General features: G+C 38.6%; 1 protein-coding gene across 3 annotated transcripts; it reads left to right on the forward strand.

The window, feature by feature from the left end:
• Positions 1 to 6,321: 6,321 nt before the first annotated feature.
• Positions 6,322 to 9,682, forward strand: LOC144573837 (bZIP transcription factor 46-like). 3 transcript variants are annotated; one of them, XM_078323595.1, is made up of 5 exons: positions 6,322 to 6,781; positions 6,891 to 8,056; positions 8,616 to 8,687; positions 8,903 to 8,932; positions 9,432 to 9,682. In XM_078323595.1, exons 2-5 carry the CDS (start codon positions 7,133 to 7,135, stop codon positions 9,504 to 9,506), a joined length of 1,101 nt encoding a protein of 366 aa, XP_078179721.1. In that variant the 5' UTR covers positions 6,322 to 6,781; positions 6,891 to 7,132; the 3' UTR covers positions 9,507 to 9,682. The 3 variants fall into 3 exon arrangements, with proteins under 3 accessions (XP_078179721.1, XP_078179722.1, XP_078179723.1); XM_078323596.1 differs by having other exon boundaries at positions 6,545 to 6,781; positions 6,961 to 8,056; XM_078323597.1 differs by having other exon boundaries at positions 6,638 to 6,781; positions 7,074 to 8,056.
• Positions 9,683 to 24,677: the final 14,995 nt, after the last annotated feature.

Raw genomic sequence — 24,677 nt, forward strand, 5'->3', positions numbered from 1 at the left:
CAAATCCACAAGTAGCTGTGGATGAGGTTCTAGTCCCGAGCTCAAGTACTTCAACACAAGTTGAAGTAGAACTGGATCCGCAGACAGTTGTGGATCAAGTTCAACAGCCCGAAGAACGAGTACTACGTAGGTCAACAAGAGTAGTCCATGCACCTGAAAGGTACTTGGGACTGCACGAGATCTCAGCCTATGACACTGAAGATCCTTTGACCTATGCGGAAGCAATGGATAGGCCCGACTCTGATAAATGGCTGGAGGCCATGAGATCCGAAATACAGTCCATGTATGACAACACGGTCTGGAACCTAGTTGTACCACCTGATGGGATAAAACCCATAGCTAACAAGTGGGTTTTCAAAATAAAAACAGACATGGATGGTAAGATGACTGTATACAAAGCACGGCTAGTAGCGAAAGGTTTCAAACAGATTCTCGGTGTAGATTATGATGAAACTTTTTCGCCCGTGGCTATGTTTAAGTCAATTCGGATACTCCTAGCAATTGCCGCATTTCATGATTATGAAATATGGCAAATGGATGTCAAAACCGCCTTCTTAAATGAAAATTTAGGAGAGGATGTGTACATGACACAGCCTGAGGGTTTTGAGGATTCAAAGAATGCTGGGAAGGTGTGCAAGCTTCTTAAGTCCATTTATGGACTGAAGCAAGCATCACGGAGTTGGAATCTTCGATTTGACGAAGAAGTCAAAAAGCTTGACTTCGTCAGATGCGAAGAAGAACCATGTGTATACAGAAAGACTAGTGGGAGTGCCATCGCTTTTCTTATCCTATATGTAGATGACATACTACTAATGGGAAATGATATTCCTCTTTTGCAACAAGCCAAGTCTTCGTTGAAGAAAGTCTTTTCAATGAAAGACTTGGGCGAGGCTGTCTATATACTAGGCATAAAGATCTATCGAGATAGATCAAATAGACTTATAGGTTTAAGTCAAAGCACGTACATTGACAAAGTGCTGAATCGGTTCAGCATGCAGGATTCTAAGAGAGGATTCCTGCCAATGTCTCATAGTGTTCAGCTAAGCAAGACTCAGTGTCCTTCGACAACTGATGAGCGAAGCATTATGAGTAGAGTACCATACGCTTCGGCTATTGGCTCTATCATGTACGCCATGTTGTGCACTCGCCCTGATGTCTCGTACGCTTTGAGTGTGACGAGTAGATATCAGGCTAATCCAGGCAAAGAGCACTGGATTGCTGCAAAGAATATCCTTAAGTACTTGAGAAGAACTAAGGATATGTTTCTCGTCTACGGTGGTGATTCCGAGCTTGTGATTAATGGTTACACTGACGCCAGTTTCCAAACTGACCATGATGACTCGAGATCACAGTCTGGGTATGTGTTCATACTCAACGGTGGTGCTGTGAGCTGGAAGAGTTCAAAGCAAGAGACTACAGCAGACTCAACCACCGAAGCAGAGTACATAGCTGCATCCGAGGCAGCTAAAGAGGGTTTCTGGATCAAGAAGTTCCTTAGCGAACTTGGAGTGGTTCCCAGTGTTCAAGGCCCTGTGAACCTCTACTGTGACAACAATGGAGCTATTGCTCAGGCCAAAGAACCGAGATCGCACTCGAAATCCAAGCATGTTCTACGGCGTTTTCACCTGATACGAGAGATCGTAAATAGAGGTGATGTAAAGATATGTAGAGTTGACACAGTCAGCAACACAGCTGATCCACTCACGAAACCTCTCCCTCAAGCCAAGCACCAGATGCATATTGCCTCTATGGGTCTGAGACACATAGGAGACTGGCTATGAGTTTTTTCTTTAGATCTGCGAGATTTTTAGAATACTAGAGATTTGTGTAACTAGGGCCTACGATGATTGGCTCCTAGCTTAAGTGGGAGATTGTTAGTTTGTAATAATCTAGAAGTCAATAATACGATAAGTTAATCATAAAGCTTTGTTCATGAATTGAATGTTTATTTATATATCATTTTGTTGCCTTGAGTATTATTGAAATTATGGATCATTTCGAGTTCATGACTGAAATTGTGAAACTCCATAATATAGATAATATATACTCTTAAAAGTCACTGACCAAGGTAATTAGCAGAAACACTAATTACCGCGATAAGGTTAGCATGTGGATTAAAAGATGGTTAAGTTTTACAAACCACCTGACACGAGATGTCATTTTAATCACATAGATACATGTTCTAGGAACATGGTATTTGACAGACCCCGAATGAAACATTAAATAGAATTGTGTTCGTGTCATTAATGTTTTCATTCAGTGTCAAAGTTCTACGGTATGAGGTATTTATCGTTCCCACTAAAAAATATATATGAGTGAGTGTTATCTACCGCTGTCCGTAAAAAGCAGCCATAACGGTAGCATTTCCATATATATAACTTAGCTGAGGAAGTGATAGTCTGCCAAGAATACTATTTGTCCCTCGTATCTCTATACGAGCTATAGCATCACTGGGCCCCTTGATAGAGTTAGATTATCTACATGCGGTATAATTACAAGAGTAATTATATTTGATAATCTACTCAAGATCAAGAAAAGATACAGTTACCAAGGATGACACACATCTACCTTGAAACTGATCTGATAGCTATGAGACAGAAGAACTGACACAAGTAAATTATTTACTGGATCGTGATATTGTACAGTACAGCATCATCTGTGTAATTGGATGGTCATGATGTGTTGCCAGATGCCACCCATGACTAACAGAAGTTAAAACAGTTTTAACTCTGTTTACCAACATAACACAGATCCTATTGGGTCACACCATATAGGAGCTACTCGGAGAATCTTACTGATTAATTATAAATTGATTATAATTAATATTAAGATGGTTATAATTAATTATACATGATATAATTAAATTATAAATGTCATTTAGAATGACAAGCAGAAACAACGGTTAATTTATAAACGTACACGTTACGTTGTATAAAAGCTACCGAACAATAACCGAAAAGAAATATAATTGTATATGACAATTATATATATTTGATTTGGAATTTTAATTGTTAATTATGGATTTGAATTATGGATTTAAAAGCCCAAAATAATCAAAGCCTTAATTAAAATTAAAAGCCCAAAGGCAAAAGCCCAAAATCAAAGCCTTTTACTATTCATCCTTAATGGGCCAAGGGCAAAATGGTCTTTTTTACCTTGGTGCCGACTTCCCATGTATTGACATGTGTCATGTGAGGTGGCAGGGGTATTTTGGTCATTTCACATGATAAAAGGATGAGGTGTCAAGGGCTTTTGGTAAATAGATTTGTTTTGAGGGGTATTTTGGTCTTTTGCCAACCTCCTCAAAAGTCTATAAATAGAGGGGTAGGGGTAGAGAGAAAGACTCACTAATTCACGTGTTAATCTGATTACTTCGTTGATCGGTTTTCCCTCTCTTCCCTGATTTCGGTTATTACGAGATTCGGAAAAATATATTTTTAGATCCTGCGGTATTTCATGTTTTGCTTTATTAGTAAAACGGAATAACTTGCATTCTTAAATATATTTAATCTGTCTCTTTTTCGGTGAATAGTGTTTCTGCAGAATTCCGCGGTTTACGATATTTCTGGCAGAAGAAGTAAATCGCTCTCCGGTTAGTCCTGGTGGATAACCAATAGAGGTATCACACGTGTGATACTGCGAGTCGATTCCATCCCTGGTGAGGCTCTACTCGCTCGGTCTGCATTCCAACTGAGATTTGGAATCAAGGTATAAATTGTTATATTAATCTATTTAATTTGTAAATAGATTTAATGCTTTAGGAAATCAATTATGGAGTAGATCTGTAAATAGGATTAAACGAATCTTCTTGATTCATTTAATCCGTAGCTTAAGTTAGATGTAAAAATTTTTGTTTTACTCTTTCCGCAGCTTAAGCTAATTAAATGGGTTTGAACCGTTCACGAAAACCCAACATAGCGATCCTCATAGAAGCATTAATCACTATATCTGGGAGAGAACACTATTTATGCATCCAGACCTGAGAGTGGTTTGGTCCTAATTGGGGATTTTAATGACATACTATCGCATGCCGATACAGGAACCAATTCGGCAATGAGGGGTTTTCATAACATGGTCACGGCTACCGGACTTCTTGACTTGGGGATACAGTGGACCTGTCTTTACTTGGTCCAATAGGCAGCATGGGGTAGCGTTAATTATGGAACGATTGGATAGATCTCTGGCAATGGCCGAATAGATTCAGCAATGCCCAAAGGTGACAGTATACCACCTGCCACGTATCAACAACGACTACCACCCACTACTCCTCTGTACCACCTCTAAACCCAAATTTCAACAAATGGCCTTTAGATTTGAGAACTGGTGGACCCAACATGTTGATTTTCTCCCAATGTGGACTGTGGCACTTGCCCAGAATACCTCTAATAGCTCATGGGAATCTCTGCTTGTCAATTTGAAATGATCGGTTAAGAGTTGGGTAGCAAAAAATTCCTCAACCAAAACATGAGTTGGCGGACATTGAAGAACAGCTTGATCAAATACAAAAACAGTCATCTATGAATGCACTATACCAGCAGGAGCAAGCACTTATCCAATGGTACAATTACTGTCTATTGCGTATTGAGACCTACTGGGCACAGTGATTGCGCCAGCAGTGGCTCATTCAGGCGATTTGAATACTCGATTTTTCCACTCTGTCACCATGAACAGAAGACGTAAAAATGGGATTAAGATGTTACAGGCTAAGGATGGCTCTTATATATTTGATGAGAACCGGATTCGAAAGGCTTTCGTGATGAATTACAAGAACCTTTACATGCAGATGATAGATATTGTGCGAGACTGACCGTCAGATTTTACCTCTTACTTGAGCTAATTGCTACCCCAGTGCCCTCAAGACCACCTACCCGAATTAGATCATATCCCGACCGTCGCTGAAATTTGTGTTACTGTTTTCTCACTTAGTCCTAATAAATTGCCAGGTCCTGACGGGATTACGGCTAGGTGTGTGCAGACCTATTGGGATCTTTTCCAGCAAGTCATACTTGCAGAGGTACTGACCTTCTTTCACACTTCACACATGAAACTGTATATTACGGCTTCCCATATTGTGCTTGTCCCAAAAGTTACTAGCCCATCCAAGATCACTGATTACCGCCACATTAGTGTCTGTAATGTTGTGTATAAAGTGATCTCAAAAATCCTCTCAAACCTTTTAAAAGACATACTCCCACCGCTAATTTTCAATACTCAGTCAGCCTTTGTCCAAAGGAGAGAAATATTTGACAATGTTATCTTGCTCCGAGAGGTCATTCATACCTTCTCTCAAAAGTCATTTCCAACCCCAGCCTTCTGTTTAAAATCCGACTTATCAAAAGATTTTGACCATATGGCGTGGGATTTCATAACAAAGGTGATGCAAGTTTATGGTTTCCCACAAATGTTTATCACTTAGATCATTGCGTGTGTTTCTTCAGCCCAATTCACTATTATGATAAATGTCTCAGGAGATGGTTTTATTAAGCCGCAAAGAGGTCTTCGACGAGGTTGTACGCTTTCTCCCACCCTTTTTCTCATGGGAATGGAGATCTTGGGATTTTTGTTCCACTATCATCTATCAAAAGATCATTTTCAGGGGTTGAAAATTGTACGGGGGAGCCCGATTTTAACGCTCTCATGTATGTAGATGACCTACTAATTTTTGGGCAGGCCAAACAAGAGGAATTACTATGTATTTTTTGGACAACCCCATTTATTTATTTATTTCATAAATTTTATTAACTAAAAAACAAAAAACCTTAGAAATTGGTCCACCGTTCAAATTCAATGGAGATCTTTATGATGTTTGAAAAAAATTAACGGAGACCTCATATAACCTTGTTCTCTATGCTGTTAAAAAAAGAAAAAAAATGAGGCTGCTATTTTATTTGAAAGCCTCTAGACAAGGGTCACAGGACCAATTAACAGCTTCTAGTCTTTGGGGTCGCTAAATGGTTTGACGGTCTAAGTGAATTTTAAATTCTAGCCAAAAAAAAATGTTTTGGTTTATATTTTTTGTGAATATGGTAAAAATAAAAATTTCAGTGATAAGTAAAAGGTGCCATTCGAAAAGAAAAAAAAATCCTTATATATTTTGCTTTCTCAATCCGACCATCCAAATTAGAACTGTTTGTGGTTAAAACTTCAAATTGAAAAGGTTAAAATTACTTTCCAATTGATAGATCCAGTTGGAAAGTATTCGAAGTTGATTTCATTTATTGATTAATTAATGACATAAGATTGTGGCGACATCAACTAAATTTATTTAGGTAGGTTGTTTTTCTGGAGATATATTGGGGGATACGGTCTGGTGATTCTAACCCTTTCCCGGTCTCCCACTCAAAAACCACTCGTGGTACTACTTCCCAAGCTTTGTCGTGACCCGAATAGACGGCGTAGATCTCTCCACATTTCACAATCTCATTAGCTGCACATTCACACCCCCAGTACCGGATTCTCTAGCCTCGCCACGTAGCACCCTGCCCTTTCCTGTGCTCCATTATTTATCATCCAGTTCAAGCTGCTACGATCCTTTCTCTATATCCACACAAATAACCAAAACAACCGACTCCGTTAAATCTTTGCCTCGAGATTCGTGTAAGTGGTCAAGCTCTCCTATTGGGTAAAAGCTGTGTAGCCAAAGATAAATTTTGGTTTTCTCCGGCTGTTTCTTAACCCATAAATACCCCTCGTGGCCGTAGCGCATCGAGCCGACACCTGGCTTTCTCTCTCAGCGTGATCGGGGCTCATCGACAACTGACAAAGCTACACTCCTTCACAGGTTTTCGCTTCTCCTCCCAATTTTACCAATAAAATTCTCAATTCTGCCTAATTATTTTAGCAAAAAGAAATTTTCTTGTATAAATTTCTAATTTTAATTACTTAAGCAGGTTAGGCACGTCTCCGTTCGATCTGGATAAGACTTTCCCATTCTAATTAGTTTTCTAATTGGGGATTTAGGTACTTCCATTCTAGGAAGGAAGATTTTAGTAGGTTTAATTCAACCTCAACCTACCTAAGATTTGCCAAATCCAGAAAGAAATCGCACTAAAAACTCTCCAATTCCTCTCCAGGGAAGACAGCGTGCATGATCGGTTGAAACGAGAAATTCACTTGTAAATTGCATATTAATATGGATTTCAACAAGGGAATCGCATCTGGATCAAGGTCGATTGACAGACAGCTGCCACGTCAGGGATCAATTTATTCACTAACCATTGACGAATTTCAAAGCACTCTGGGGAAGGATTTCGGGTCGTTGAACATGGATGAGCTATTGAAGAGTATATGGACTGCCGAGGAGAGTCAGGCAATGGCCACAGCCATGACCGGTGGCAACTCTGTAGGGGCTGCTCTGCCAGGTGGTGGAATTCAACGGCAGGGATCTCTCACTCTTCCTCGCACTCTCAGCCAGAAAACTGTTGATGAGGTCTGGCGTGACCTAGTAAGGGAGAATTCTGCTTCCACCACTGGTGCTGCTGCCGCTGCTGCTGCCGCCGCCGCCGCCTCAGCAGCAGCAGCAGAGTGCCAACCACAACAGCAACAGAAGCTAGGAGAGATGACTTTAGAGGAGTTCTTAGTTCGGGCTGGGGTTGTCAGGGAAGATACAATCCCTCAAAATAATATTGTTACTGGAAATGGTAATAATAATATTAATGATCCTAGTAGTAATGGTAACAACTTGTTCTATAACAATTTGATGGGTAACGGTAATAATACTGCCACGGGTAACAATAGTGCAGCAGGGATGGCAATGCCATTGAGGTCTTATGCAGCAGGAGGGATGGTGGGGATGGGGGATCCTGTTGTCAGTATGAGCAACATGGTTATGGGGCCAGGTGGAGTTGTGGTTGGACCGGTTGGTTCGCCAGATGGGGCACTGGGGAAAGTAAAAAATGGGGATGTGGGGTCATTTTCTCCAGTGGTGCCATATGAGTTTGGTGGGGAGATGAGAAGTGTGAAGAAGCGTGGGCCAGTTGAGAAGGTGGTCGAGAGAAGGCAAAGGAGGATGATAAAAAATAGAGAGTCAGCAGCGAGGTCGCGAGCTCGTAAACAGGTCAATGATTCTGTTTCTCAATGCAACCTTTGGTTTTTTATTTAGGATAATTGGTAGTGGTTAGGTTTTATAATTTCCATTTTTTTTTTAGTTTTGCGGGTGGCTTTAATCCTAGTGCCTGTAATAGGGGTCAAGTAAATAAGGCAAACCAAAAAAGTGTATTGCAATAGTAATTCAGCCAAATAATATTTCATTCTAGTTTGATTTATCAGTGACTCGTTACTTAATATTTCTTCTGGAGGAAAGCTCATGATCAAGAAATTTCATAATGCTTATATTAATTATTTTCTCTGTGAATCATTGCGTGCCAATATAATTGGGTGCAAGGCAAGAAAAAGAATTTGTAGAATTAAGCTTGTAGATAAAACAAAAAAGAAATCGCCATTCAATTAAGCAATATATCATTTTACTACTCTACATGCATGAGCCATTTTGGTTAGAAAATTGTTATTTATTGGGAGCATAACTTCATATATATGCTGTTGTTATGGAAAATTTTAAACAATGATCCTACAAATGCATGATCTGTCTTGTTTACCTGTGCTTTTCTCATGAACAGGCTTACACTATGGAGCTGGAAGCTGAAGTTGCAAAGCTCAAGGAGCAGAATAAAGAATTGCAGGACAAACAGGTAATGCACAACACGAAAGTGTTTTTTTTTTTTTTTTTTTGGACTGCTACTACAGTTGATTCTTTAGGTCGGTCTTTTTGATAATTTTGGTCTAGAATGCATGTTATTACAGAAGTCATTATCAAATGTTTGGCTCTGGTGGCATTCTTTTACAACTAAATTATTATATTTCTCCTGTAGTCCACTGTTTGCTAATAACACCTTGTAATTTACAGGATGAGATGTTGAAGCTGCAAAAGAATGAGGTATTTCCATAATTCAGTATAAATCTTATTTCCACTTGTATTTGGGCTAAATGCCCTGTCATGTCATTAGGTGAATTATTCATTCTCCAGAAATTTGAGGCAGTTAGAAAGCAATCCAGTCAGGTATCTCTTTCGAAATGGGTTTTGCAATGTTTCTGGTAATTGTTTTAGCAAAGGTCTTATTTGTGCTGTTTGTTTCAGTAGAAGACCTTTGTCCCAACTTCCAAGTCTTGTTCTTTGAACTCTTGAAATTTGTTTGGCAAATAATAGTCAATTATATTCACATAATAGTTTTTAAATTTGCAAAAAAAAAATTGCTCCTTTAGTCCATGATCCGGAAAGTATCTCCCGATTTGGTCCTTTGAACTTACAAGTTCCCACTTTGGACTTTCAAAATTAATAGTTGTAGCAATTTGGTAACTACTGTTGCTTTTCATTCAGAGATAAAAGGTTTTTAGTTTATCTAATGAATGAAAACTGACTTTGGCATTTTAAACAGGTTGTGGAGGGTGTAAACCATCAACATGGGCCCAAGAAGCTGTGCTTGAGAAGGACACAAACAGGCCCCTGGTAATTGAGAAACAAAATAGTGAGGAAATAGAGAGATCTACTCTTGTGGCAGTTGTATATATTGAGATGCAATAGGGAGGAAAAGAAACTTGTCCTCTGCTGTACATTTATAATCAGCAGAGTTAAGCTGATAGCTTGTTTTCTTTGTTTATTGTTTGTCTAATTATAATGTTTGTTAAATCCTTGTCTTTGTTGAGAGCTATGCTTTAGCATTTCACGTTTCTAATAACCAAATTTTGGAAGTAGTTGACTGGCTGTTAATTTTAATTGGGTAACCGTATTTTGTACTGAAATTAGAGAAGAATGCTAAATTGATTATCTGTCCATGTGAAATTGCATATGATAATCGTACATTATAGTGGAAGACGATCTGGAGGTGCACTCATGGTATGTGTCGACACGTTGAGGCAATAAGATTCGGTTGGATGCGTTTGGTACAACAATCATTGATCACTAATATGCCAATATCTATACAGCTTCCATTACAAATGAAACTGGGTACTGATGCTCATTCTCAAATCTCAACCATTTTACAAGATGTTGAAATTGTTGTTAACCTCTCTTGAACTTTTCAGTTTTTACAGGATATTTCATTAAGCAGTGACGTAGATAGTAAAATTTCATTAAGAATTGTTGCTAGCTTCTCTCATACAAATTCTTTAAAATATGTTTACATCAATTAGCTTTGTTGATTTTCTTAAAAAAAATGCGCTTTGTTCTCCACTGAGTTTCCCAATATTTTTGTGGGTCCAGTGTTGTTTCTATTGTACGACTTCATGTTGAGTGAGAAACAGTTTGTCCTTTTGACAACTGCTTTCATTTGTTCTTATACAATAAAAATGGAGAATATCTTTCTCATGTTTAAAGCATGAATATCCTTGGTGGCATAAATTATATGCGAATTCTATAGATTCGACTAAAACTTAAAAAAGTTATGTGCGATTCATGCAATTACACACATTCAATGCCTAGTGTCTCTGCCTGCTCAACTGATGGGTGATTGTCCTGGTTCGGTCAATTTATTTTCAGGTTTGATTTGGATTAAGTGCATTTTCAACTATGATATGCGTACATATGGCACTATCGTTACTCCTATCACTCTAATCAAGCAAAAATGATTAATTTGCGTTCACAATATGCATATACCACTGTGCATTTTTTGTTTTGTTTAGATGTATATTTTTCACAGACACTAGTTATTTAATATTCTGTAACAGCTACTTTGTAACTTTTTATATCAATAAAACTGCATAAAAGTTTTCAGTCCAAAAAAAAGAATTACACACATTCAATACTAGAAGCAGAACCTAAATAAGAGGCTTTACAATAATATTTTAGCTACTAAATTAGATGATGTGATTTTCGAAAATAAAGTATCTTTATAATTAGAAAGCTCAGGTCCGTACTTCATTACTAAGGTACTGTGAGTTAATGGGAGAGCATGAACATCGCAGCCGTTGGCACTGGCAGATTGCCTCCTTATCCTAGTTGAACGGCTCAGATCGGTCCTAATTGATGATAGAAAAATCAGCTGCTCCAATTTCAAATACTATCGTATAGCGAGCTGCTATTAAAGAAAAACAAAAACTAATAATCGAACTGCAGCAATATTTGCACGGAAGAAAGCGCCACAAAATAAATATCGCCTTATTTCTTCAGAAAACATGTGGTGGGGCCCAGCACCTCAATACCTTCGCCGCTTGGAAGTTGGAGCGTGGGCCGCGTGGCGACGAAAGGCAATAAATGCATGGTTGGTAAGATCAGTAGTCAGTGGTCCCGGACTCTCCATTTCTGATTTGATTTCTTTTCTTCACTTCCTTATTCTACTTCCTTTCACGCACGGGTGCTGATTTTAACACAACAATTTCAAATTTTTTATTTGTATAGACAACTTTGTCCGTTTTTTTTTTAGTACCATCCCAATAAATCGGAATTAAATAAATACCACCGGATTTCATAAATTTAAGATTCCGCCACGTTCACAAAATGAATTTGCGCACCGACCCGTTCCCGACCGACCCGTTTTCAGACCCGTTCACAAAATCATTTTGCGAACCCACCCGTTTCTGACTGACCCGTTCGGACTGATCCGTTCACAAAACCATTTTGCGGACCGACCCGCGAACCCGTTTCCGACATGACCCGCCCGCCTGACCCGCTACCGCCCGACCCGCTCCCGATGACCCGTTCGCAAAATGGTTTGGCGAACGTGGTGCATCCGGATAAAAGGAATGACAGTGGCATTTTTTACCAAGCTGAACTCTCCTCTGTCTGCGCACCTGACGGGAAAAAAGGTAAATTTTATTTTTTATTTTAAGTAGTTTAATTTATTTAAGTAGTTTAATTTAATTAAGTAGTTTAGTTTAAGTAGAATTAATTAGTTTAGTTTAATTTAATTAACTAGTTTAGTTTAGTTTAAGTAGTATAATTTAGGTAGGTACCAAAATAGTATTATATTGTAAATTAGACCATTTTTTTAAAATTTTTGTAGATACTTGTGTAAATTAGACCAAAATCGTATGTTGTAGTATATTTGTAAATAATTGTGTACATATTTTATTAAATAGTAGTATATTGTAAATTAAACCAAAATAGTAGTTTAGTTTAGTTAAGTTGGATACCAAAATATTTGTGTATTTAGACCAATTTAGAATTGTGAATTGTATTTAGAATTTATAAATTATATTTAGAATTTAGAATTTAGAATTTAGAAATGTACCAATTTAGAAATCGACAAATTTTGAAATGTCCAAAAATTGTAATATGTTAGTATTATTATTACAGTATTGTATTTAGACCAAAAGTAGAGTGGAAATGGACCAATTTGGAATTTTTTTTTTTCTGAATTAGCGTAGATTGTATGATTTTTTACCGATTCATCCAAGAATGGTGATATATTATTGAATTACCATAGATATTTGTACTGTTTGAAATTAAATAAAGAGGCCAAAATTGACAAAATTGATAAATTTGATATTAGTATGGCGTCAACCAGCGGTACCAATGAAAACCGTACGCAAGATGATTTACAGTTGGATTTATCACTGGCCCGAAACATATTTCCAAATATGACGAAAGAGAGTATCAGCCCTCTTTGCTGGTATAAATTCGAGGAGCACAAGATCAGAAACGCATATGTAAGTTTACGTTTTGAGAAATGCAAATTATTTTAATTTTCATTTAGATAAAAATAGGTAAGTTATATGTTTGTATGTTTTGAAATTAAATGCAGACTCATACCTTGACGGGGACGCGGAACAATAAGATGAGTATCCTCTACGACGAGAGTTATGCTCCCGCGTTGAAGAGTTTAGGTCTGTGGCATGTCTCACAGCTGACCCCCATTGTCGCAAATGTCGCTCTTCTATCTGCGTTAGTCGAGAGGTGGCGGCCAGAGACACACACATTCCACCTGCCCGTTGGAGAGATTACAGTGTCTCTGCAGGATGTCAGTTGTCTCTGGGGACTGCCTATTACTGGACGGGCTGTGACGGGTGTGGAGTACAGGGACTTCACAAAGGACGTTGAAGAACTGTTGGGACCCAACCTGATGAAGGAAAGGTCCCTCAAGAGGTCGAAGGTTGCATCGAAGAATGACATTAGTATCCCTTCTTTGCGGGCGGCATTCAAGTAAGTTGCATTTTTTCTAATAGTAAGTATTTGATTGTGATGTTTCATACTCTGTACTAAATTAGTTCGTATTTGTAGTGGTAAATTGGAAGAAGAGGCGTCTGAGGAGATGATAGATCGGTGGACACAGGCTTACATAATGGAGCTGTTCTCTTGCTGGTTGTTTCCAGATTCCTCTGGAAACACCGTCCATGCTTGTATGCTCCAGTGGCTAAGGGACTTGGCAGACCCTCCACAGATGAATTGGGGGGCAGCGGTCTTGGCATGTCTATACCGAGCCTTATGCATTGCGTGCCGGGTATAAAATATTTTCTCTTCTTTTTGTAAATAAATTATTTTCTCTTATTGAATTAAAAATAACCGCAACTTGTATAAAAAAAGATCGACAAAGCTGGTCTGTACGGACCGATTGGTCTCCTTCAGCATTGGTCGTGGACGAGATTTCCATTTGGTCGTCCGCAACCACTAGAGGCTGGTTGGGCTCCAAACTGGGGTAGGCCGGACGGGGAGACCTGTCCTGCGTATGCTCAGAGATTCTGCGCTAGAAAGAACTTTGTTGCGACCCCTCACGGCAAGCCTTCAGGAGTTTTCTTTTTCAGAACTAAATTCGAGCAGATGACTCCGGATCTACATGTCAAGTGGAGGCCGTATGATTTTCGCGTCACAGTTTATGGACAAGATGAAGAACCTTACTCTTTCCTTACAAAACTTCCTTCGATTTGCAGTCGAGAGCGACAATACTGGTTTGCTCAGGTGCGAGTGGATTTATTTTTTTATTTTCTAGTTTACATTTCATAAACATATTGTAGTTTACAATTGGAACTTAGACTATGAAAATATTTGTAGGTGCCGCTTATCTACTACCAGGTTGTTGAGCATTATTACCCTGGACGGGTAATGAGACAGTTTGGTATGGCCCAGTTTCTTCCAGTCCCGGATCCTATCACAAAGGACGCCTGGTATGAACTTCACCAACCGTTATGCACTACCGTGATGAAGGATTGGCGGACGGAGCACGCCTTGCATGTAGAACAACTGGAGGCTATGAGTCTGGATGACATGGTTCCTGATATGTATCAGATTTATGCTTTCGAGGAGTGGGACCAGCAGTATCGGCAGTGGTATCAGGAAAATTGTGCATTCACAGTGTACATGTTCGGTCAGATGTCAGAGATCAATAAGAAGCCGCTTCATGTACCACGCGACATGATTTGGCCTCAGTATGGTTTCATCCCTAGCGGTGGTCCGGCTGGACAAATTGTAAGTTTTGTATATTTTTTTCAAATACAGGTATGGTAATCATCTTTTCAAATATTGATCAAATGCTTTATTCGCAGTTACTCATGAATATCAAGCAAGTTCTGAGAGCTGCAAGATATGGGATCACAAGAGGCTGGAAGAAGATAGGGAAGATTTTGTTGTGCACATCTGCACCTCCGGTGGTCGTCGCCGGGTACAAGGACCAGCTAGACAAGATCCTTAGGCTAGCAGATCTTCCAAGATACGAGGATTTGGCGAATATGAATGATGAAGATTCTGCGGAGCAGATGAGCACCCCAGAGCCGGATCTTTCAGAGATCTTATCTGCACCGACGCCTGAGCAGCATTTCAGCATTTTGGAGATCGAGTGGTACGTGCATTTTTTCTAATAACCTACTTATTGAGAAACAAAATTATTCATTTTTTGTGCACATCTATTTTCAGGAAGATGAGCCCCGGTTCGACCCGACTCAGCCATCGCAGGATTTTGAGCCGACTCAGCAATCGCAGGATTTTGAGTTTGACGTGGGTTCAACGTATGATACCATATACACTCAGGGTTACTCTTATCCTCAGTTTACCCACAGGATGATCCACCACCAGAGGACAGTGCAGCAGTGTACCAGACGGAGACAGCTTCATCCTTAGCAGAGACTGCTGTAGCTTCTATTTTCGGTCCTTCGTTAGTTCCTAGCTCATCTGAGGAGGTTTTGTTTGGACAGATACCAGAGGAGACCCCACCACAGCCATCGCGGTAGTATACGCCTGCTTTCAATTTCTTAGGGTCGGAGATTGAGGAGGAAGAAGAGGAGTTGGGGCGCGGTAAGAGACATAAGACTAGGAAGGAGCCGTATACACCACCGACCAAGTAGTTGACTGTTATTTATGTAGCTTCTATTCAGACTTTGATGTAGTTATTTGGACTGTTTGGACTTTTATGTTATTCGTACTGTTCTGGACTGTTATTTAGTTATTATCTAGTTATCATGTTATTCTGACTGTTATTTGGTTTATTTATGCTTGTGTTTTATGAGTTCTACTACAATATTTATTACAATTCAAGTTCGAACAAAACATGAGTTCTACTACAATAAAAATACACATAAGTTCATCTAAAGAGAAAAAACACAAGTTCTACTACAATTAACATGCAAATTCCTGCCTAAAAACACCACATCCCTATTGCGTATTTCCTCTCGCATCCCTTCTTCTTCTCGCATTCCTCTCGAGAGTTTCTCTACTGGTTCGGTGACCCTTTCGTCGTCCTTCCAATACATCCATCCACATTTGGATCCGGTTGTGTCGTCTCCTACCCAACTTTACCAACCGATGCTCTGGAACTAAGAGATCTCCTTCGTGCACCGGCCAATCACATTGATTGTCATAGACATGGAATTCACCACTCCATGTGTCTATGAGTGTTTGAATGTTGTAATAATAATTGACGAAGTCATTTGGATTCAAGTTCCTATAATGTTAACACATTAGTAAGTAATACCGTCCCTAATATGAAGTTTCAAATTAAATAAAACATAATTTTACCTTAAACGACACACCGCCATCACATGAACACATGGTATTCCGCCCATCTGAGGCTTCTGGCATAGACATTCCACCTCATGGTCGTTCTTCATAAGTACCTTGTACCTACAGTCGCTTGACGTGTGCACCCATCTGCCATTCTCCATGTCAAAATTAATTTTTTCGCCATGTGAGGTCACCATAAACTCATTATGGCCGAATGCAAGCGTTGACATTTTTTTAGTCTTCTCAATGTGCTTATCCAGCTTCTTATGTACGCGAGTGGAAAAAAGCTGACCTGCTGCTTGCAATTGCATAGCCGCCTCTCTTCTTTGCTCAAACCAGCTGACACACTTGTAGAATGTCTCCTCAATGATTGCGGCAACTGGTAACCTACGAGAATTAAAAATTACAATTAAATGAACAAAACGATAATAAAAAATAGGACATTACAAAATACAAACCTGCGAGAAGTTTTGAAGACATGGTTGAGCGATTCGGAACCGTTGCTAGTCATTATTTCCCAACGAGATCCATCATCCATAGATTGATACACCTTCCATGGCTTAGGCTGTTCTTCCTCGTCATTTTCATTATATTTGCCGCATGTATCCAAATAAGACAACCAAGCAGGATTTAGCCTCCCGATTGCATCAAGTCCTTCTTGCAATCTTCTTCTCTTCTTCTTTTTAACCATAACCTTGAAAAAAGTGGAAGCTACCTTATCCTTAGTGTGCTTTCCAAAATTCTCAAACACATGTTGAGAGCAGTAGCGGTGAGCACACTCCCCTTTCTCCTCACACCAACCCAAATCATCTTGAATAAACACTTTTTTTATGCCCTTGTGTCGGTCGGATACCACACACATGTATCTATTTCGCCCAATTACAAACTCCCGCACCCACTTCATGAACCATCCCCAATTCTCAAAATCCTCGTTCTCTACTAGTCCAAATGCTAAAGGGATTAACTGGTTCTCTGCATCATATCCGGTTACAATTAACAGCTTACCCTTGTATCTGCCAGACAAGAAACAAGCATCGATACTGATGACGGGTCTGAGGTGACCGACTGCGGCAATACATGGTCCCCATGCCCATGCTGCTCTCATGAAAAAACGATACCCTGGCTTAGTGGTTGGCTTTGAAACAATTTTATATTGGGTTCCCGGATTTGACCTTTTTATTGCCTCCAACAAAGGGACAATCAGCCCGTAAGACCCCTCCCAACTACCGAAGGCCCGAGCAATTGCTAACTCTCTACCACGCCATAATTTGTTGTACTTTGGAACGATGCCCTCGTACCTTTCAGCACATAAGTCAGCGACTGCCCGGATAGTAATATCAGCATTTTTTTCCAATGACAATTTTATACAGTTGGCGACCATAGCGGACGTCAACTGTGCATGATCTAACCTGGATGCCGATGCGTGACATGTGTGCTTTGTTACACTTAGGGGCACCTCTAATTGCTCAAAAACTGAAATTAAATTGCAATTGAAAGTAAAGAGATGAGTTTAGAGAAATTTGACACGCGGGGTGATAACGGAGTTCGGCAAAACAAAGGCCTACGTCTCCGGGGCTTCGCAACCTTGTGAGGTGCGCCTTCCTATTACCCAATACGAAAGGATTACAACTTGTGAACCGTTGAGCCCTTACACACCAAGCGGGAAGTCAAACGGCCAACTCAAAGAACAAGAGAAACACTCAATAGATCACTCTAACCTAATCTAATTAGAGATTAGTGAAGTGGATTTGAGGTTGTTTGAGATTGATTGAGAGATATTGAAGTTTTAAGCTCAATCAACAATGGTGGAACCAAGCTCTCAGAAAATCGCCTCTTTTGAAGTTTAGGGACGGCTAGGTTCTTTTGAAAGTGATCCCATCAATCTATTTATAGTGGCAGCTCAAAAATGAGCTGTTTGATATAAAACGTTACCAACATTTTATTCAAATGCGATTTAGGGTTTTAATTCTCTGACAGCTTAGTAAAACGTTGCTCAACGTTTTATAAAACGTTACAACGTTTTATAAACGTTCCAACGTTTCTAGTTTATACTGAACACCTGTTCTTCAGTTGTTCTGAGCCTGTTAAACGTTACAACGTTTCATAACCGTTATAACGTTTGTAAAACGTTACAATGTTTTATAAAACGTTCTAACGTTATAACTTGGTTTTCTTTTGATATTTTTGAAGCTTCTGATCATTATAAAACGTTACCAACGTTTTGTAAACGTTCATAACGTTTTATCCCACTTTGATCAACCTCACACATACTTTATCAATCTTTTGAATTTACATTTTATATTCTTGATAAAAGTCTTCGTGATTTCTTCAGTCCAAGCATATTTCATCGTAGTTCTTTCTCTTCTTGGACCTATATGTTCTTAAAATAGAAGAAATCGTAAAATTCAATAATTGTATGTTTTTGCAAATTAGTCAAATAGACGTAAAAGATTATTGTACGAACAACAATCTCCCCCTTTTGGCGATTTGCAAAAACATACAATGTGAGTAAGTGCATAAATCGAAAATTTTCAGAAATTAGTTAATCCAGTTTTGATTTTGCATTTCAATCCATTTGTACCAATTTCTCCCCCTTTTGGAAATCGACGAAAGGGTTGAAAATTAGCACTAATTTAAAGTGCTCCCCCTCAAATTATGCACTCCCCCTCAATTTAGTAATATAGCAACAATAATTTACAAACAAAAATAAAGTTGAGGGCATAACTTTTACATGCAAAACAATTCAATTTCAATTCACCATATCAAGTTGTATATATCCATGTGCATAGCTCATGCATATACAACATTTCAACTCATGCAATCCAAGTAATTCAATAAAACTTGTCAAGGCGCCAGGATATCCAATTTTTTGCAATTTTGCAAAGTAGCCCCTTACAAGTTAGCAATTCATACACCATTTTTAAGATATCAATATCTCATACATATCTACACCAAATTTCAAATACCACAATTCAATCAAATCATGCAATTCAATCAATTTAAACTAGTTGAAATTCACCAATTTAACAATTCAAAACATTTCAAAACAACAATTGAACTAACATAACAAAACAACAATTCAACTAACATAACCTAAATCAAAGCAATTCAAACAATTCAAATTAAACATGCAATCAACAAACAATTCATGCAAATAACACACAATTTAAGTTATCAAAAAATACGATCTATTCGTCATTCATGGGGTCGTTTGGTTCTTCGGCCATTTCTTCTTGACTTTCAACTGGGATGTCTTCTTCTTCATCATACAGGTCTTCTTCCTCAACCAGACGCTCACGTGCTCGTGCCGGGCTTCCAGAGGGACCATATTGCTTGATAAAGCGATTGGAGAGGCTTGATTGTGCTTCATCAAGCGTATTGAGAGCTCGAGCATGTGCTCGCAGTTGTTGCCTTATCTTCATTTGCCCCTTTTCAAGCTTGTCGAACCTCCTATTCATGGCTTGATGATTCTGTTGAATCTCAAGACGTTGGTTGTGTATTTGTTGACAAAGCCACATCATTTGTGCTTCTTGACCTTCTGGAGGGACAAACGCACCAGCTTGTGGCACAAATTGTGGTTGAGGTGGAGGTTGAGCCGGTGCAACTTGTTCTTCCGGATCCCAGTATTGATTGGGTAGTGCCTCTTGATGGTTTATCCATTGGTTGATGGCTCTTGCATCGGGTTCATAGCGCCTCAGACCCGATTCTGAATGACCATAGACCCACCCGATTCTTGTCAGGTGGTCAACCAAATTTGTTGGGAAGGATACTTCTGCATCTTCAGGTAGTTGGATACCGTTGAGACGGATGATTTTGTGAATGAGGTGGGCATAAGGCAGAGAGTGGACCGAGGTTGTAAATGCACCATTAATGTGACGAAGAAAGAAGTAGGGTATATTAATCCTCTTTTCATCCATTTGAATGAGATGACGAAGAAAGTACATGGGTCCCCACTCAAGATTGGTTTTGATTGTGGCTTTGGGCATAAGGATGTTGTTGATGAAGAGAAAGAGCAATCGATGTAGAGATGGAAGGTGAGAAGCATAGATTTTAGCCCCGGATATGTAGTTGCGGTCAAACCATTTCTTATAGTCAAGTGAAGTTCCATCGGCATAAAGAGGCCAACTTCTCAAGGGGTAGGTTTCCTCCCCGTCATTCTCAACCCCAAGCCATTGTGCCACAGTATCCAGAGATAGGACAATTTCTTTCCCGCCTACCCAAGAGATGATCCTGAAGGGTTCATCACTAGTTTGGATGTTTGCATAGAACGTGCGGGTAAGAAGGTCATTGTAGGGTTCATAACAAGTGACAATAGGTTCCCATCCCCAATGATTCACATAAGCAATTATCTTGTCATCCTCGGGTTGGGAGAAGGTAACCGCGGCTTTGTTAAACCAGTAGCAATCGGTTATTTTCCTATTCATAAAAGAACCCACATAATTCTCATAGGCCACAATATCCCGGAATAGGTATCTATTTGACCGGTGAATGTTCCAATTTGGTTCCAAATTCCCCCCACTTCCTTGACCAACCTCAGAGTCCACACGTCTTTTCTTACTACCCTTAGGCACTGCATCTTTCTTTGGAGCCATTAGATTAGGGTTAAAGAGAAAGTTTACCGATTGAGAGGTGAAGTGCTAAACCGAGAAGAGGAGAGCCCTAGAAGTGCAGTGGTGAAGCCGGATCGTCAATCCAACGGTCGGATCGCCGGATTTGCTCCTAGGGTTTTGGCTAGGGTTTTGGAGAGAGAGAGGTTGAGAGAGGGAAAGGAGATTTGGAGAAGAGAATTGAGTAGTGAGAAGAGAGGAGAAGAGAAATCAAGAAGAATTTCTTGATTTGGTGAAGTAGATGGCTAGAATGGGTAGAGAGAGAGAGAGAGTCGGAGTAGAGGAAGAAGGAGAGTTTTGAAGGAAGAAAGAAAGAATAGAGAGGAAGGGACGGGTTTGGAGGCTTTAAAATCATTTTTCGCTATAAAACGTTACCAACGTTTATAAAACGTTACCAACGTTTGTTTAAAATACATTGTTTTTACCTAAAACGTTATAACGTTTGTGTAACGTTTGTCCAACGTTTTTGTGAAGCTTTCGGACTTTTTGAAGTCTCATAAAACGTTACCAACGTTTGGAAAACGTTACAACGTTTTCACTTGTAATTTTTGCACTTTTGGTCCCTTGTCAGACAAACGTTGTGACGTTTTGAAAGCGTTGGAACGTTTGTGTAACGTTTGTCCAACGTTTTTGTGAAGCTTTCGGACTTTTTGAAGTCTAATAAAACGTTACCAACGTTTTCAAAACGTTTACAACGTTTATATTGTAATTTGTCAATATTTTGGCTAAGTATTGGAAGTGAAAACGTTTATAACGTTTATAAAACGTTATGTAACGTTTTTATAATGCTTTCGGACTTTTTGAAGTTTCACAAAACGTTAGGAACGTTTTCAGAAACGTTATAACGTTTTGTTTCTTTAAAACACTCCTTAAATGACCTATTTTGATTGCAAATAATAATTTTGAAATAAGTTATGAATATGACTATTCTCTAAGTTCAAGCATGCCTAATTTAAATCTCAATTCATTGTGTTGTTGTGTATTTAGGAGTTTTGTGAATATATCGGCAATTTGTTCTTTGGTGTCGATATGTATGAGTTCAATTTCACCTTTTTCTATATGATCCCTAATAAAATGATGCCTTATCTCTATGTGCTTGGTTCTAGAATGAAGGACCGAATTTTTGGATATCATAATGGCACTAGTATTGTCACACATAATTGGTACGTTGCGGAAGCGAATTTCATAATCATTTAGGGATTGAATCATCCATAAAATTTGTGTGCAACAACTATCAATGATCCAAGCATTTTCATTACGAGATTTAATCAAACACTCCTACCTTGTTTAATCTCCCCATTTGTTTTTAGCAATTTGAATAAATTAGGGGAGATTTAGTATAAACTTAAGCTACTTTAGCTTTAGGAACCCAAACAACATTTGGGTTGTTGTCTCCATTCCTAAACCTACACTCTAAGGAGGTATGGCCAATTTTGCAACAATAATTACAAAATGTAATTGATGGCTTTTGAGCAATAGAACCTTGCTTGAAAGTGGATTGGTATTGATGCTTAATTTCATGCATGCTACACCTACGACTATCATGAGACCTATTTGCAACTTTAGATGTGACACTCTTAGTTTTGTTGAAATCAAATCGATTGTGATGTTGGGGAACATCTCTAGCTACACCATTTCTTTGAGTTTGGTTTTGTAAAGCATTTTTATTTTTAAGTTCATAAAACCATCCATCGGGTCCTTTGAAATAAGTTTTATTTGACCCCTTTGGATTAAACATGTTCTTATCACTATTTTGAAAAGTATTTTTGTTCTTGAAATTTCTTTTATTGTACTTATACCTAAATGCATAATTTGGTGACTTTTTATCTTGTTTAACATTTGAGGCATGAGAAGACTTCAATTTGGATGACTCCTTGTTCAAGGGAGTTAAACATTTTTTGGTAAAGAATTGATAAGTTGAGTATTGCTCACAATTAAACTTAAGTTTGGCATTTGGAATACTTGAAGTTTGAGAATGTTCCCCTTTTTCTTTTGGGCCTTGTATGTGATTGGATTTAAATGAGGATTTACCCTTCTCAAATCCAAAACCAACTCTATCTATTTTATGATAAGATTGATCATGTATCAAATTACTCACATAATAAGGATCTAGACTAGTGACATTTGAAGATTCACTAGGAGACCTTAATGCCCTATTTTCGGTCTCTAAGGTTTGAACTTTAACCTTTAATATGCCTATTTCACCTATGTGCGATGTTTTTAAATTCCTAACTTCACATTCTAACATGTCATTTTTAGCAATCAATTTTTGAATAATACCTTCCTTTTCAACCAAAATTCTATTGGACTCATCAAGGAGAGATTGTAATTTTGATTCATCATCATAGCATGATATACTCTCATTTTTGAAAATGCTTGACTCATTGATTTCTAACCGATTGGTGTACAAGTTATTTTCGGTCTCATCAATTGTACCATTGTATTCTTCACCACCTTCTTCCTCATCGGTCAATTCATCTTCGGACTCAATACCATCAAGACCCCAATTTAAATGTACCTCATTAGCGGAGCTAGTTGAGGCTTCGATTCCATCATCGTCCTTCTTGATGTTCCTTGATTTCACAAGGTCTATGAGAAATTCGATAGTGGTCTCGTCGGTGATGTTCTTGCTTGCAATAATTGAGTCCACATCAATTGCCGAGGGACCTTCATCTACATTTGTCGTCAACGCAAGATTGAGATCTTGTTCATCCATCTTTGTCTTACTCATTTTAATCTGGGCATTTACTTCAAATCGATTGGTTAGATCCTCCCATATTTCATGGGCAACGCGGGAATCATTAATTAATGATGAGATAGATTCACTAACCGAATTAATTATATAATTTATTGCAATTAGATTAATTTGCTTTTCAAGTTTGGATGTGGCGGTCACATTATTATTGTCATCAATTTTCGGTACATATCCATTTTCTACAATGTCCCAAACCTCATTGGTTTTAAAAAATTGAATCATAAGATTTTTCCAATGACTAAAATTGTTGGTTGTATTACCGAAAATTGGGGGTTCTCTCACACATCTATAAGGTGTCATTTCCCAAGTTGATCTAACTCAAACTAAGTGAGTCTTAATTTGAGCAACTTGCTCTGATACCACTTTGTTACACTTAGGGGCACCTCTAATTGCTCAAAAACTGAAATTAAATTGCAATTGAAAGTAAAGAGATGAGTTTAGAGAAATTTGACACGCGGGGTGATAACGGAGTTCGGCAAAACAAAGGCCTACGTCTCCGGGGCTTCGCAACCTTGTGAGGTGCGCCTTCCTATTACCCAATACGAAAGGATTACAACTTGTGAACCGTTGAGCCCTTACACACCAAGCGGGAAGTCAAACGGCCAACTCAAAGAACAAGAGAAACACTCAATAGATCACTCTAACCTAATCTAATTAGAGATTAGTGAAGTGGATTTGAGGTTGTTTGAGATTGATTGAGAGATATTGAAGTTTTAAGCTCAATCAACAATGGTGGAACCAAGCTCTCAGAAAATCACCTCTTTTGAAGTTTAGGGACGGCTAGGTTCTTTTGAAAGTGATCCCCTCAATCTATTTATAGTGGCAGCTCAAAAATGAGCTGTTTGATATAAAACGTTACCAACGTTTTATTCAAATGCGATTTAGGGTTTTAATTCTCTGACAGCTTAGTAAAACGTTGCTCAACGTTTTATAAAACGTTACAACGTTTTATAAACGTTATAACGTTTTCTAAACGTTCCAACGTTTCTAGTTTATACTGAACACCTGTTCTTCAGTTGTTCTGAGCCTGTTAAACGTTACAACGTTTCATAACCGTTATAACGTTTGTAAAACGTTACAACGTTTTATAAAACGTTCTAACGTTATAACTTGGTTTTCTTTTGATATTTTTGAAGCTTCTGATCATTATAAAACGTTATCAACGTTTTGTAAACGTTCATAACGTTTTATCCCACTTTGATCAACCTCACACATACTTTATCAATCTTTTGAATTTACATTTTATATTCTTGATAAAAGTCTTCGTGATTTCTTCAGTCCAAGCATATTTCATCGCAGTTCTTTCTCTTCTTGGACCTATATGTTCTTAAAATAGAAGAAATCGTAAAATTCAATAATTGTATGTTTTTGCAAATTAGTCAAATAGACGTAAAAG

The sequence above is a fragment of the Carex rostrata genome, chromosome 22 (assembly GCF_964058835.1).
Source record: "Carex rostrata chromosome 22, lpCarRost1.2, whole genome shotgun sequence".
In the NCBI taxonomy this organism is placed as follows: domain Eukaryota; kingdom Viridiplantae; phylum Streptophyta; class Magnoliopsida; order Poales; family Cyperaceae; genus Carex; species Carex rostrata.

Bases quoted from the DNA above. Each gene is read 5' to 3' on its own strand.
- LOC144573837 (XM_078323595.1), top strand. From the start codon at position 7,133: ATGGATTTCAACAAGGGAATCGCATCTGGATCAAGGTCGATTGACAGA. The intron at 8,057-8,615 runs GTCAATGATTCT...TCTCATGAACAG, and splicing joins GGTCGCGAGCTCGTAAACAG to GCTTACACTATGGAGCTGGA. The intron at 8,688-8,902 runs GTAATGCACAAC...TGTAATTTACAG, and splicing joins AAGAATTGCAGGACAAACAG to GATGAGATGTTGAAGCTGCA.